The sequence below is a fragment of the Apium graveolens genome, chromosome 2, assembly GCF_009905375.1.
Source record: "Apium graveolens cultivar Ventura chromosome 2, ASM990537v1, whole genome shotgun sequence".
NCBI lineage: Eukaryota > Viridiplantae > Streptophyta > Magnoliopsida > Apiales > Apiaceae > Apium > Apium graveolens.
Window position 1 is genome coordinate 251,371,780 of NC_133648.1, and position 17,560 is coordinate 251,389,339.

The 17,560-nt window shown below is 34.4% G+C and overlaps 1 protein-coding gene across 1 annotated transcript in view; it reads right to left on the reverse strand.

Annotated features, from left to right (window-relative positions):
• Positions 1–14,432: 14,432 nt before the first annotated feature.
• The window catches only part of LOC141699857 (uncharacterized), a 53,400-nt gene continuing 50,272 nt past the window's right edge, over positions 14,433–17,560 (reverse strand). Inside the window, exon 3 of the mRNA XM_074503666.1 lies at positions 14,433–14,499. Within this exon, the coding sequence (XP_074359767.1) occupies positions 14,433–14,499 (67 nt within the window). The remainder of the gene's footprint in view (positions 14,500–17,560) is intronic.

Genomic DNA, 17,560 nt, shown 5'->3' on the forward strand with positions numbered 1-17,560 from the left:
AGAGAGAAAATCATCTAGTTTGTACTAGGAAGCAGCTGTGATTTAATTTTGAATCACAGATTTTCTGAAATAACACATCTCTGGTGGAACAACAAATCCACCAGAAAAGTTTTTAAGTTCTTTGTGTTCATTTCATTTGTGTTTGAATATATATCTGTCTGCATCAGCTCCAAGCAATTCACACACATTTGATCACTCAAACATTTAGTCTTACAAATTGCTCAAAACTTGAAAAAGTTTTGAGATTTACATTCAACCCCCCCTTCTATAAATCTCATTGTTAGTCCACTGGGAATAACAAATACCTACCTATTACACATTTTAAAATTGGGTATTAGTAATACGCATTTTAGAAATGGGTAACTTGTGTAAAAAAAATAAAAAATAATTAAAAAAAAATAATAATTTTGGATACACATTCGTGAGATGTGTATCATGACTTTGCAAAGCATGATACGCATGTCAGGAATGCGTATCATGATTATATTTTTTTTTGGTTTTTTTAAATAATACTCATATATAAATAATACTCATATATAAATATTTTAAATAATACTCATATATAAATATTTTGCACATTTAATACTAAATTCCACCAACTCATTGTTAACAATAACAAGTAACACAATTAAAATTTAATAAAATATAAATGGCTTATTATTATATATTAAATGCATGCGCGTGTGTGCCTCTCGAATAGAGATGTTACATGGATTATAAATTTTCTCAGCTTTAAATTCGTATATGGATTGTTGGTTTTAGTTAAGAAACGAAGGAATTAGTGATTCGCCGAAATTGGTGTTCGTGGTCACCGGCTTTAATGGAGTTATGAACGGAATTCCATCTTCGATGACTGATTCTTATAGTTATTGTTGTGGTTGTAATAACGAGATGATGTACGTTAATGTCGGACTGAAATCAGGGGGAAAGGGGAGTATTTCGGGGAGGTTCGGGCTCGCCGGAGTTCGGCTAGAACCGCCGAAAACTGGGTTTAATCCCAGAATCAGGTGTGTTCATGCCCGACCCGGATGGGTCATGAACGACCCGGTTATAACCCATTCCCCTAACCCGCCTTTGATCCCCTTCAAACCCAAAACCTAATTTCATACTTGTTTGTGACATTTCTTTTTTTACTTTTAATTGAAAAATTCCTTTTGTTTTTCTAAAAAAATCATTTATTTTAATTTTAAAAATCATTTACTTATTATTTTAAATTTTAAAATTATTTATTTATTTATTTTAAATTCCTAAAATTATTTTCTTTTATTATTTTCAAAAATATAATTTGATTTAATTATTTAGAATTTATTTTAGTTAAATATTTATGAATTTAATTAATTGATTAATTCATTTAATCAATTAATTGTATTTATAAATAGTTAAATAAATGTAAATTATTTATAATTAATTCAGTTAATTCCTAAAATTTATTTTTAAACTTTTAAAAATTATATTTTGGTATTTAAAAATCAATTAATATTATTATTAATTGATTTAATTCTCTTTATTTCTTATTTTACTCGTAATAAAACCGTTCGTCTGTTTAATATGAAAGAAACGCGTATAGACTCAGAAAAATATTACGCTTTCAATAAAAATACCTTTGAGACCTAATTTGTTTCGTATTGCAATGTCATTTGATTGGTGAGTTATTCTGAGTCGGTATCTGATCGATAAACACTGTTAATGACCCGATTTCAATTCTGAACGTATTAAAACATATCTTTTAATGATCTGACTTATATGTTACATGAAATATGTGATTATGTTTTATGTGAATACCATGATTACTTTCTATGTGATATGCATGCTATCTATTTACAAGTTTTTAATGCTATGATTAGTTATAAATGATCGGATAGATGTTAAGACGTATAGTTACGTCGATTGAGTTTGCTTCTGTCAGTTAAGATAGTCCTTTTATTTATAGAATCGAGTCGCAAGGAGTGCGGTCAAGTGTTAGATGGAGTTAGTAGCCATCAGCTATAAGCAGAGTTATAGTAAGAGGTTATCAAGCATACCAGGCAAGTATATCTACCTTCACTTATTGTTCAAGTGATTCTATTATGAAGTCTATTCTGCAAGTATCTATACCTTCACTTATCGTTCAAGTGATGATTATTATGACTCTATTATTCAATTTCTATACTATTCTAAGTTCAGAATAGTTAAATGTTTATACATTTCGCTATAAATTACTCTATACAGTGAAACTTTGAATTGAGATTAGTGAGTAACTAATTGTTTTGGTTATTTCGCCATCGGTTGTTGAGATAGCTCTGGACCATGAGAAATAGGGAGTTATTTTGTTAAGGATGTCATTTGTTTCGGCTCCTTTGATCAAAATGTTTTATGGATTGGATGAATGCGTAAGTGACTGGGACGAACGGTCCAATGGAGTGTTATTTCTAAGTGTTATATGAAATGTTATGACACAATTTGTGCCACAGGTAGATATATTGCCTTTTATTTGAGTACTCATGTTTGGGGATATGTTTATATGAATCATGACCTTGTGCTATCACACGGGTTGATCAGCATGTGATAGTACGTCCGTCGGAGTTAGATTACAATCTAAAAATTATCTTTTATTGTTGATAGCTAGTTCGGCTTTTATTGATTGATCAAATATCACTGATTTTATCCTGTAATTCAATTATTATTAAAATATGGTTTATCATTTCAAGCCCACTTTATACTACTTGCTGAGCATTTCTTTCGCTCATACTTTTTTATTATTCTAATCTTTCAGCTAAGCCAGAGCAGGATTGAGTTCCAGGTTTGATCAGAAGTCGAGTGCTTGTAAATAGTTTGGTGTGTTTTCCAGGTAGACAATTTGGGATGCTTGAATAGTCTAAAGGTTTGTAATAAAATTTGAATAAGTTGTAAAACTAATTAGACTTATGGTTTGTAATAATACATGGTTTATTTTAGTGTTTGTTTCATAATATAACTTGTGATCGATCCAGTTGCATGCAAGGGGTCATATTTAAAATTTTATTCCTCTGTGACTATTATATTATGATTTAGTGTATAGTGACCCCCAAATCTAGACCCGGGTTTGGAGGGCGTCACAGGTTGGTATTACAGCTGCAGGTTATGGTCACTAAAACAGGCTTAGGGTTGTCATAAATGAGTCATAGGAAGATCACATAAGATAAGCGTGTGTAGTTTAGCTCTTATAGGGTTAAATTTAGGTTATTGGGCTGGGTTATAGTTAAGTTGTTCAGGTTTCCTATTTTCTAGTTTAGCTTTTGGCTTTTGTGCCATTGCTTTGCTATTTTGCTAGTTTATGAGGATAATAAGAAGTGATGAAAAAGAGGTTGGAAGGTTGTGTTGCAATCCTATCCATCGTTTATTGGTTTATTTGAGATTTTGAGCAAGGGTTTAAAAGGTTTGGATAATTCTTCATTAATTTTTCTTTGTGTTATTATTCTCAAGACAATAAACAGGAGTATGTGATAATCATGTAGCATGTGTTAATATGGTAGCAAGTTTATGATATTTTGAAAAGAGATCATTCTTGAGCATTTTGATATGCTAAAGGATTGCTACATATTTGACACAATGCTTGACAGATTATTATATATGTTGCTTATTTCTAACCAGAATAATGGCACCAAAGAGGAGGAATATTTCAGGGGAGGATCGTACCGAGAGCCATACAGATCCAGCGATTATCCAGATGTTGGGACTGATGCAGCAGAAGGTGTTGCATCTTACACAACAACAATAAGAGCGGAAACAACAAGCAGCAGCACCACCTGCAGTGAATTTTAAGTAGTTTCAAGCTGTGAAGCCACCTGATTTCAAGGGAAGTGCTGACCCCGTGGAAGCCAATGCATGGCTCAAAGAGATTGAGAAGGATTTTGACTTAGTCGGAGCAGGAGCTGAGCAGAAGAACAAATTCTCCAATTACTTTCTAAAGGGCGAGGTGAACTATTGGTGGGAATCCACACGAGCATTGGAAGGAGATGAGTTTGTGACTTGGGAAAGGTTTACCGAGCTGTTCTTGGAGAAGTATCTCCCAAGGTATATGAAGAATCAAATGGATGTCAAGTTCTTGAACTGAAATAGGGTGATCTTACTATCGCGGAGTATGAAGCTAAGTTAACTGAATTGGCGAGGTTCGTGCCAGACCAGGTCGATATAGATGAAAATAAAGCAAGAAGGTTTGAACAGGGATTGGAGTTTTGCATTCAGAATAGAGTGGCCATGTTTGAGTTGACTTCATATGTTGAAGTGGTTCAGAAAGAAATGGTGATCGAAAGTAGAAGCGACATGTCTCAGAAAGGAAAGCATGGGAAGGAAAGGAAAATTGAAACCTCAGAAGGAGGTCAGCAGCAAGGTAATTTTCTGGGCTGTTTCAATAGAAGGCCAGAGTTTCAGGGTAATAGGAATGTGGGATTCAGGAGACCAAAACCAGGGAATGGAGGCCAAGGCAGCCGTTTTCAGAATTCAAATCAGCTAAGGTCCAATCGTCCACCAGTACCGGATTGCCAGTTTTATGGTAGAAAGCACTTTGGGAATTGTAATGCTAATGTGACGTGTTTTAAGTGTGGCAAGAAAGGACACTTTGCTAATATGTGTCAGAATCCGATCCAAGGCCAGAATTTGAGAGCTGTTTGTTATAAGTGCAGAAAGCCAGGGCAAATCGCCAGAAATTGCCCAACACAAGGTACAATGAGTAACACACCAAACATTATAGGTACTCCATCTCAGAGTGTGCCAAGGATTGAAGGACCACCAGCTCAACCCAAATCCAGAACATTTAACATGACAATGAAGGATGCTGTTTAGAGTTTAGACGTGGTTGCAGGTACGCTTCCAGTCAACTCCGTAGATGCTAAAGTTTTAATTGATTCTGGAGCTACAAGGTCATTTATTTCTCAAGATTTTGTCGATAAACTGCATTGTGAAGTTGAATTGTTAGAACAAGCGTTAATGATAGAAATAGCTAATAAGAACCAAGTTCCCATCGATCGAGTGTGCCCAAGGTGTGATATTGCGATAGGAGGACATCACTTTTATGCCAACTTAATACCTTTTAAGTTGGGAGAATTTGATGTTATCTTAGGAATGAATTGGTTGTTAGAGAATAACACTCAGATTGATTGTAAGAATAGGAAAGTGAGACTTAGACCTTGGATAATAAAAAGAAGGTGATATTTCAAGGAAATAAGCAAGAGAAAAAGTTCTTAACGATAACTCAAGTGAAGAAGTTATTGCGTCAGAATTGCGAGGCGTATTTGGCCCATATGGTAGACACTAGCAAAGAAGTTCCCGTACTCAAAGCAATTCCAGTTGTCAATGAGTTTCCAGATGTCTTTCCAGACGATCTTCCAGGATTACCTCCCGATAGAGAAATTGAATTTGCAATTTATTTAGCACCCGGAACAGAACCAGTTTCTAAAGCTCCGTATCGGATGGCACCAGTGGAGATGAAAGAATTGGCAACTCAGCTGCAAGATCTTTTGGAAAATGGAGTTATAAGACCCAGTGTATCTCCGTGGGGCGCATCAGTGTTGTTTGTCAAGAAGAAAGATGGGAGTATGCGACTGTGTATCAATTATCGGGAATTGAATAAGCTAACCATCAAGAACAAGTATCTGTTACCAAGAATCGATGATTTGTTTGATCAACTGAGAGGCGCTGTATGGTTTTCTAAGATTGATTTAAGATCTGGATATAAACAACTGAAGATCAAGCCAGAAGACATTCCGAAGACCACATTCAGAACCATATATGGGCATTATGAGTTTCTAGTGATGGCATTCGGATTAACCAACGCACCGGCAGCTTTCATGGATCTGATGAATCGAGTATTCAAGAAGTATTTGGATAAATTCATGATCGTGTTCATAGATGACATTCTGATATATTCCAAGACAGAAAAAGAACATGCAGAGCATTTAAGGATAGTATTGGAGACACTGTGACAGGAGAAATTGTACGCGAAGTTTTCCAAGTGTGAATTTTGGTTAAAAGAAGTACGATTTCTTGGGCACGTGATTAGCAATAAAGGAGTTGAAGTGGATCCGGCAAAGATTGAAGCCATAATCAACTGGGAGAGACCAAAGACACAAACGGAAGTAAGAAGTTTCATGGGATTAGCAGGTTAATACAGAAGATTCGTGCAAGATTTTGCGAAGATAGCTACGCCGTTGACGAAGCTCACCAGAAAGAACCAGAAGTTCGAATGGGATGAGAAGTGCGAGGAGAGTTTCCAAGATTTAAAAAATAGATTAGTATCTTCACCAGTGCTAGTTTTGCCAGATGGTCAAGGCAATTTTGTGATCTACAGTGACGCGTCGTATGAAGGATTGAGATGTGTTTTGATGCAGCACGATAAAGTAATAGCCAACGCTTCAAGATAGCTGAACCACATGAAGAGAAGTATCCAACTCATGATCTTGAATTGGCAGCTATAGTGTTTGCATTAAAGATATGGAGACATTATCTGTATGGAGAAAAGTGTGAGATCTACACGGACCACAAGTGTTTGAAGTATATCTTCACCTAGAAGGAATTGAACATGAGGCAAAGAAGATGGTTAGAACTGATCAAGGACTACGACTGTACCATCAACTATCATCCAGGCAAAGCAAATATGGTGGAAGACACTCTGAGCAGGAAAGAAAGGTTAAATATGATCATTTCATTTGAGGAATTGATCAAGGAATTTGAAAAGCTTGAAATAGAGATCAGTACCCCAAGTATGTCTACAGATGTGTTTTGTGCAATATCTTTTCAACCAGAACTATTAGAGAAGATAAGAAGATGTCAGGAAGAAGTAATGAGTCATGAATGAGACAGTCTGACAGGAGAAGAGATAGGGATTCAAAAGGATGATAAAGGAATCTTAAGATTTTCTTCCAGAATATGGATACCCAACATAGCCGAGCTAAAAGATGAAATTCTTCGAGACGCTCACAACTCCAGATATTCAATTCATCCCGGGAGTACGAAGATGTATAGAGACTTAAGAGAAAACTTTTAGTGGCCGAGCATGAAGAAAGAGATTGCTGAATGGGTGAGTAAATGTTACATTTGCCAGCGAGTCAAAACGGAACTTCAAAGGCCTAATGGACTGATACAACTATTGGACATTCCAGAATGGAATTGGCAGCATATTGCGATGGATTTCGTAGTTATATTACCAAGGACCAAGGTAAATTATGACGCTATTTGGGTTATTATAGATAGATTGACGAAGTCAGCGCATTTTCTTCCTATCAATGAAAGGTTCTCATTGGATAAATTGGTTCAGCTATACCTGAAGGAAATTGTGGTTCAACATGGAGTTCCAGTATCCATAGTTGGAGACAGAGATCCTCGGTTTAATTCAAGATTTTGGAGAAGTTTTGAAGATTATCTCGGGATGAAGCTGAACATGAGTACCGCGTACCATCCGCAGACAGACAGTCAAAGTGAGAGGACAATTCAGACTATTGAAGATATGCTAAGGGTATGTGCGCTAGATTTTGAAGGAAGTTGGGATGAATATTTGCCATTAGTTGAATTCTCCTACAATAACAGTTATCATGCCAGCATTGATATGCCACCTTACGAAGCTCTATACGGGAGAAGATGCAGATCTGCAATATATTGGGAAGAAGTTGGTGAGAGAAAGATTTTGGGTCCAGAATTAATCCAGCAGACAAAAGAGAAAGTAGAACTCATTCGGGAAAGATTAGTGGGAGCTCAAGATCGTCAACACAAGTATTCTGATCCTGCCAGAAAAGATATGGAATTTGAAGTCGGAGAAGCAGTGCTATTAAAGATTTCACCTTGGAAAGGTTTATCCAGATTTGGAAAGAAAAGAAAGCTGAGTTCGCGTTATGTTGGCCCTTTTGAGATCTTGAGGCGTGTGGGAAAGGTTGCTTACGAGCTAGCTTTACCACCTCACATGCAGCATATTCACAATGTGTTCCATATGTCGATGTTGAAGTGTTATTTTCCTGATTTCAATCATGTAATAGAATACGAGCCAATCGAGATTCAACCAGATTTGTCTTTTGTAGAGCGACCAGTGCAGATTTTAGATAAGAAAGAAAGAGTGCTTAAGAATAAGTCTGTGTCTTTAGTGCGATTCTTGTGAAGGAATCCTAAGGTTGAAGAGTCGACTTGGGAGTTGGAAAGTGAAATGCGATCCAAGTATCCTCACTTGTTTTTCTAGGCTGATTCTGAGGACATAATCCTGTTAAGGGGGGAAGGATGTAATATCCGGGAAAATTATATGAATATTATATGTTAAATGAATAAATATTATGTGTTTATGTAAGTTAAAATATTTATTGTCATGATATTACGTGTTTTAAATGCTATTTATGTTTCTGTGCTAACCGGAAATTTTTTTGAGTAATTAATATGTGTTTAAACTGTATTTATATGAATCGATTTGCAATCCGGACGCGTATTTTTTGCGTTTTATCGAGATACTCGCTTTATCTCATTTTATGTGCACTTGAATGTATTTTAAGTATTTTCGGGGTTTATTTTAAAATTTAGAAAATATTTTGGTTTCACAAAAGTTAACGGACCGGGACCCGACCGGGACGTAAAAGCCCACAAAATCTGTACATTTATTTTTATAAAATCGAGGACTTTGTGAATAGCCCATATTTTGTATTTTTAAAGTGTACCTGATTTTTAGGGAATTTTGATATAAAGAGTGTAAGTATATATAAAATATATTTTAAAAACATTTTCCCCGTAAAGTATTATTTTGGGCTTGTGATTTTAAATTACGAAATAAAAACCGTATCAATTTATGATTTATCGGGATAAAATACTGCGTATAAAAAAAGCCTCAAGGTTTATCTGTATCATTTTATAAAAATCAAAAACTAAGCAGATAAACACAATTTCTTCTTATCTGATAAACCTCAAGAACCGATTTCAAAGATTCAATCCTATCCGATGAACCAGTCATCCGTTTTCACTGATTTTAATCTTAATATTCAACCTGCAATTTCCCGATCATTTTGGCACCAAGATCACGAACTAAGGTTCGATATTCTGCTTATTCCGTATTCGTCAAAATCGATGAAAACCGGGACTTCTAATTTCGTGATTGTTTGAGTATTTTGATGATTCCATAAGCTTCCTTGTTTGATTTGGAATGATTTTGTATATTTACTTGTAGTAATCGAGTACCAGGAGCCATAGGTCGAATTCGACTTATGCGTTCTTCGTTTGTTCTTCGATTTCTGAGATCCTGATTCATTGTTTGTTAGTATAATCGATAGTTTTAGATTATAGAAAGCATGAGGATCGTTTTGGTATACGATTTGTATATAGTAGGTGACGTTTTTGATATAGCCGAATTCGGCCCTATTCTTCAAATGAATATTCTGTTTTTGATGTTGACTTTTAGATGTTAATGATATGAGTATTGGATTATAAATTTTTTCAGCTTTAAATTCGTATATGGATTGATGGTTTTACTTAAGAAATGAAGGAATTAGTGATTCGCCGGAATTGGTGTTCGTGGTCACCGGCTTTAATGGAGTTATGAACGGTATTCCAGCTACGATGACTGATTCTTATAGTTATTGTTGTGGTTGTAACACCGAGATGTTGTACGTTAATGTTGGACTGAAATTAGGGGGAAAGGGGAGTATTTCGGGGAGGTTCCGGGCTTGCCGGAGTTCAGCTAGAACCGCCGGAAACTGGGTTTAATCCCATAATCCGGTGTGTTCATGCCCGACCCGGATGGGTCATGAACGACCCGGTTTTAACCCATTCCCCTAACCCGCCTTTGATCCCCTTAAAACCCTAAACCTAATTTCATACCTGTTTGTGACATTTCTATTTTACTTTTAATTCAAAAATTCATTTTTTTTCTAAAAAAATCATTTATTTTAATTTTAAAAATCATTTACTTATTATTTTAAATTCCAGAAATTATTTACTTAATTATTTTAAATTCCTTAAACTATTTTCTTTTATTATTTTTAAAAATACAATTTGATTTAAATATTTAGGATTTATTTTATTTAATTATTTATGGATTTAATTAATTGATTAATTCATTTAATCAATTAATTGTATTTATAAATAGTTAAATAAATGTAAATTATTTATAATTAATTCAGCTAATTCCTAAAAATTATTTTTAAACTTTTAAAAATTATATTTTGGTAATTAAAAATCAATTAATATTATTATTAATTGATTTAATTCTCTTTATTTTTTATTGAGTTTATAGTTTGGTTCTGTCAGTTATGATAGTCCTTTTGTTTATAGAATCGAGTCGCAAGGAGTGCGGTCAAGTGTTAGACGGAGATAGTAGGAAGCAACTATAAGTAGAGTTATAGTAAGAGGTTATCAAGCATACCAGACAAGTATACCTACCTTCACTTATTGTTCAAGTGATTCTATTATGAAGTCTATTGTGCAAGTATCTATATCTTCACTTATCGGTCAAGTGATGATTATTCTGACTCTATTATTCAATTTCTATACTATTCTAAGTTCAGAATAGTTAAATGTTTTTACATTTCGCTACAAATTACTCTATACAGTGAAACTTTGAATTGAGATTAGCGAGTAAATAATTGTTCTGGTTATTTCGCCATCGGTTGTTGAGATAGCTCTGGACCATGAGAAATGGGGAGTTATATTGTTAAGGATGTCGTTTGTTTTGGCTCATTTGATAAAAATGTTTTATGAATTGGATGAATGCTTAAGTGACCGGGACGGACGGTCCAGCGGAGGGCTATTTCTAAGTGTTAAATGAAATATTATGACACAATTTGTGCCACAGGCAGATATATTTCCTTTTTATTTGAGTACTCGTGTTTGGGGGCATGTTTCTATGAATCATGACATTGTGCTATCACACAGATTGATCAGCATGTGATAGTACGTACGTCGGAGTTAGATTCTAATCTAAAAATTATCTTTTATTGCTGATAGCTGGTTCGGTTTTTATTGAGTCAAATATCACTGATTTTATCTTGTTATTCAATTATTATCAAAATGTGGTTTATCATTTCAAGCACACTTTATATTGCTTGCTGAGCATTTCTTTCGCTCATACTTGTTTATTATTCTAATCTTTCAGCTAAGCCAGAGCAGGCTTGAGTTCCAGGTTTGATCAGAAGTTGAGTGCTTATAAATAGTTTGGTGTGTTTTCTAGGTAGACAATTTGGGACGCTTGAATAGTCTAAATGTTTGTAATAAAATTTGAATAAGTTGTAAAACTAATTAGACTTATGGCATGGTTTGTTTTAGTGCCTGTTTCATACTATAATCTGTGATCGATCCAGTTACATGTAAGGGGTCATATTTAATATTTTATTCTGCTGTGACTATTATATTGTGATTTAGTGTATAGTGACCCCCAAATCTAGACCCGGGTTTGGAGGGCGTAACAGGGCAAGAGTTGAGTGAAATTTTTTTTTTATTAAAAGACATTTCAATTTTTGTTTAGGAAAATGTTTTACGTTAGGAAACAAATTACTGAACTATAAAATATATTTTTCCAGTTACTAACATTACATTTGAAATTTGATTATTAACATTCTGTTAAGTTGCCATTAGGAGAGCATACATCGTGTATATATCTTGACGACGTGCCTGAACTAGTGTATCTTTATATCATTATATATAACCAGAATTTTATATAGCAATAATGAGTATGCTGTTCAAATTTCGGGGAGAAAATTAGGGTTCATCATCATCAAATAATAATTTTTAAGCAAGATACAATACATATTGTATCATTGTTGGTGGACTAAAAAGGTTGAACTTATGTACGTGTTGAAGAAACATTTTTTATTAGAGTAAATAAGGTATGGTTCCATAACTTATTTTTAAAATTTTCTATGACTATATATGAACATTATAATGCGTGTCGATCAATGTCTTTCAAATATAAACAATTTAGGGGGACGGGGGGGGGGGGTTTATATATGATATGTCCTGGTCACAAAATTAGATGACTGGGTACCAAGAATGAAAGGCTTTTATAACAAGTATTGGAAGACTTGTACAGTATGTATGTGTGTTTTGCTGGTTAAATTTGTGGTGAAATACACACACACAGACATTGTATCACCGAGAGCAGATGCTTAAGTATTATTTGATTTAGACATCCTTAATTGATTAGATTAAGATTAATAATACAAGTCGTGATACGATTTTTTTCACATCGTATAATTTGTATGTTTATGCTCAGTATTAGTTGACTGAATCTCGTATTTTTTTATATTTCTCTCTACATTATTAATTATCATTATTAAAAAAATTTAAAGTGATAAGCTCACTTCCAACTCAAGTAGCAAAAAAGTTAAAAACTGTTGTGCAAGACATGTATGTACAATAAGAAGACTAAGTCACATTGACAACCCTAAGATTAGGTTGTTTGATAATCAATTTTGTATTAAGTATTGTATTTCTTGAGTCTGTAGAAATGGTTAGAAGATTAGAGTGGATGAATTTTCTGTGAACATATTCAAGCTAAGAAATAAACTCTGGAAGAAGATCAAGCCATGATCATGCCTCAGAGAAAAGTGTAGAAGCTTGGAGTTGAATAAAGCTGTTTTATGAAAAATGTTCTAAGTCAAGATATCGACAAGTCACATATCAAGTTATATCAAGAAGTCATTCGAGAAGTCCAAAATGGCTTATAGAGAAGTCTCAGAGATATCGATAAGTCAAATAAAGATGTAGAGAATTGGAGATATCGACAAATCATTTATGTACGTAGAGAACTCAGAGATATCGACAAGTCAAATGAAGATATTAAGAATTGGATATATTGATAAGTTAATTTCTCATATAGAGATCTCGGAGATATCGACAAGTAATTTCTACATGTAGAGATCTCAGACATATCGACAAGTCATTTCATATGCAAGGATCTAGAGACCTCGACAAGTCAAGTATACCTATAGAGAACACATAGATCTTGACAAGTCATTATACTTATCAAGATGTCACTTCTCTATAGAACAAACTGGAGATCTCGACATACTTCTCAAATACAGCATGCAGAAAAGTTCAAGATTCAAGATTATCATTCAATAAATGATCTATCCATTAGATTGAAAAGTCTACAAAGTAGCTTGGAGAATACAAGATCAAGGGCCAAGATTAACTGAACAAAGGATGGTCACAGACCTGCAAGATTCTGCACAGTTTTGCTAAGATAGAAATGGAAATAGAAAAAGATTACTTTAGAAAGTAGTTTAGTACATTTTAGTGCAAGTCTTGTAAACCCGTGCTGCTAGTCTATAAAGCATGCACTGGTCTTTATTTCAGAAGTAACAAACAAATCTATATTTTCTTGTATTCTCTCAAGAAAGAAGCTGAGTTCCTATTTTCTTAAGAACGCAGAATTTGTAGCAATACCAACTTAATTAATACAAATTAAGTGAGTTCTGCAAAATCTAAACTGCTTTGTTCACCTAATCCAAACAAGTTCAAAAAGGTTAAAAATCTAAGAAACAGATTCACTCCCTCTGTGTTGCATTATATATATAACAAGTCATATCAGAGCAAAATCTGAAAGTAAACAGATAAAAATCTTGGAAGTATGAGTCCATTACAGATAAGGAGTATCAAGATACCAGCCTCTGATAAAATCAACTATACACTTTGGAAGAAAAAGATGGTTTTCTTCATAAGGATGGCTAATCCCATGTATATCCAGATTCTCAAGAATGGCCCCTTTATACCCATGGAAAGGTTTGATGAATCTACTGATGGAGACATGGTCATTCTAGCTTATTTTTCCCCTAAAGACCCTTCAAAATATACAGAGCCTGAAAAGGAAAAGGTTTCCCTGGACAGTGGCCTGCAACTAATACTAATAGAGTCACTTGATAATGTTATGTATAACAATATTGTCAAATGTGACACAGCCAAACAATTTTGGGAGAAGATTGAAATTCTGTGTGAAGGTACGGAGGAAGTAAGGTCTAATCAAAAGAGAATACCGGTGTCTCAGTATGAGGGTTTCATAGCAAAGCCTAAAGACGGAATTACTAAAGTTTTTGAAAGATTCAATAAATTAATAAATGACTTACAACTTCATGATAAATATATGAAGCTGAGGAGGTTAACCTAAAGTTTTTGCTAGCCCAACCTGACCATCTTGAACAGAAGATATCAGCTATTAGAGAAGGAAGAGACTAGAGTAGAATGACACTGGAAGTCTTGTATAGAATCTTGAAAATATATGAACTTGAGATGTTACAAAGAAAAACATTAAAGGCAAACCAAGGACATGTGATTGATGGATCCAGTGCCTTAGTAGATAATGACAGTGAAGAAAGTGAAGATGAACAAAATGCTCAAGTTCCAGTCATTCATGCTGCTGAGCAAAAGAATAAGGGACCTCATAAATAAGTTGTATTGGAGATGGAGGAAGATGAATTCTACACCCTTGATGAGCTAGATGAGATGGATCAATCAATGGCTTACCTGGCTAGAAAATTCTCTAACAAGGGGTTAAAAAGCCAAGGTTCTTCAAGAACAAGGGACAGTCTTCAAATAGAAACAACTGGAAACCAAAAACTCAGTTTAACTCAGCTAGCAAAGGTGACTACAAAACTAGATCTGTTGACAGATAAAAAATAAGGTGCTTTAATTATGATGAGTTGGGCCACTTTGCAACTGAGTGCAGGAAGCCAAAGAAAGTGAAGAAGGATAAAGCCTGTTAGATATATTTAAAATGTCATGTCTAATATGTTTCATGTTTAGTTTTCAGATCTTAACAAACAGGAAATATCAGTACTTACTGGAATCAGTACTTACTGGAAGTCAGAACTTAAGGATATCAGAACTTAGGTTATCAGAAGATAGATATCATAACTTAAGTACGGGAGGACTTACAGTTAAGGAAGGAAGCTGACTTACAGGATAGAAGATCGAGACTAATACAAAAGAAGATATGCATGGAAATAGTTAGAAGATAAGAAGTCTTGTATAAGATATCTGATTGATATATTTTAGGAGAAAGAATTATATTCCATATTAATTAGAAGTTATCTTGTAACTGTGTACTATATAAACACAGACATAGGTTTACACTGTATGTGTTATCATTATCGAGAAGATCATACATTATAACCTAGAAGCTCTCGTGATATTTGTTCATCACTGAGAGAGAACAGTTCCATTGTAACAGAGTTTATTATATTGCATAAATCTGTTTACTGTTACTTGTGTTTGAAATCAATTTGATTGTCTTAAAACTATATTCAACCCCCTTCTACAGTGTTGTGTGACGTAACAATTGGTATAAGAGCTTACCTGTTAACACACATACAGTAAAGATCCAAACAATCATGTCTGAAGAAGCAGAAAATCTAACCAAGCCCGCCAAAACTGAAGAAACTAAAAATACTCAAATCCATAGTCGATATGAGACTATTAGGGTTCCCATACTGAGACCTTCTGAGTATCCCATATGGAAAGTGAAGATGGCTATATTTCTGGAAGCTACAGATCTAGAATACCTTGACAGAATTAATGAAAGACCGCATAAGCCAACCAAGCTCTCTGTTGTAGTTGCAGATCAGCCAGCAAAGACCATACCAAAGGAGAAAAGTGAGTATACATCTGAAGATATATCATCCATTGCCAAGGGTGCAAAGTTAAGGCATTTGCTACATAATGACATTGATAATGTCATGTCAAACAGGGTAATTCATTGCAAGACTGCAAAGGAGATATGGGATGCTTTAGAGACAAGATGTCAGGGAACTGATGTAATCAAGAAAAACAAGAGGACTATACTCACTCAAGAGTATGAGCACTTTGACTCAAAAGGTGATGAGTCATTAACTGACTTATATGATAGGTTTGTCAAACTCTTGAATGATCTGTCACTGGTGGACAAGGAATATGATCTTGAAGATTCAAATATAAAACTCCTTTTAGCTCTTCCTGAAAGTTGGGATTTGAAGTCTACTACTATAAGAGACAACTATGCTCTTGATGAAACTAGTATTGATGAAATTTATGGTATGCTCAAGACTTATGAACTTGAGATGGATCAAAGGAGCAAGAGGCATGGGCGAAAGTCAAGGACGGTTGCTCTTAAAGCTGAGGAGGAATCCCCTAAAGTGGCTGTCTCAAAGAAAGGCAAAGTAAAGGCTCTCATCATAAAGTCTGATTCAAAATCATCAAGTTCTGATCATGATGATTCAGAAACTGAAAGTTTACCTGAAATAGATGCTGATGAAAAGATGATGAAATTGTGTGCTCTTATGGTGAAGGGTATCACAAAGATAGCCTACAGGAAATTCAGAAGGGGAAAGAAGTTTTCCAGGAAAAGTGTAAGTGCTGATAAGAAAGGGTTCAGAAAGTCTGAAGGCAAAAGTGCAAAGTCTGACAGAGGAGATAACTCAAATGTCAAATATTACAATTATGGTGAAAGAAACCACAAATCTTCTGACTGTAAGAAAGGAAAGAATGACAAAGGCAAGGCACCTGTCACAAAGAAGAAAAGCTGGACAGACTCTTCAGATTCAGAAGATGAGGTGAATTATGCTTTAATGGCAACTGCGGATGGCAGCCCTGAAACTGCTGAATTGAAGGTACCTCAAACAACTTATGCTTTTCATACTGATGATATTACTGAGTTGAGATTATATCTTAAAACCATGTTTATTAGCTACAGAGATCTAACCTTAACATGTGAAAGATTAACTTCTAAAAATCTTGCTTATAAGAAAAGGAATGATTATTTAGAAAAAGAGTTAGTTATGTTCCATCAAACTCAGAAAGAAAGAGATGATGCTTTTATGTTAGAGATGAATTGCTAAAATTGAATAAATCTCTAAAAACTGAGTTAGAAAAAGAAAAAGAGATTATCAGGACTTGGACTAACTCTAGCAGAACAACTCAGAATTTATTAAGTAGTGGAAACTGGAAAGAGGTCTTAGGTTATGAAGATGATAAAAGTGAAAAAGGAACTGAACAAATTGAGCCAATTGTTGTTAAACAAACTGCTATGCCAAAGGTAAATCATGTTAAGTTTGTAGCTAAAACTGTAAAGTCTGATTCTGAAAAGATGAAAGAGTCTGTGACAGAAGTTATGGAGAAGTCAACTTCTGACAAATTAGAACTGGATAAACCAGCTGAAGTCAACATAGGCTTAATGATAAAGAAGCAGCTTAAGCATAAGCTGAAAGAAATAAGGAATGTCAACAAGGTAAAGGCAGCTAGGAAAAATAGGAATGGAAAGGAAGGTGTGAATAAAAGCAATAATTATATGCATGTTCCTAATGCTCCTAGAAAGAAATGTTATAATTTTGGAAACTCTAACCATCTTGCTTCGTTTTGCAGGAAGAATAAGAATATAAAATCTTTACCTCCTAAGTCAGGAGTTAAGAGTCAGTCTGTTAGGTTTAAGACACAAAATCCTTGTTTTCATTGTGGTAGTTTATGGCATTCCATTTATACTTGTAAGGAATATCATAGTTTGTACTATGATTATTATCAAATAAAACCTTCTTTGAAGAAAGTTGCTTTAATTCCTTCTAGTATAAAGTCTGATGCAAAGTCTGATATAAGTTCTGATAAACAGAATGTTAGCATA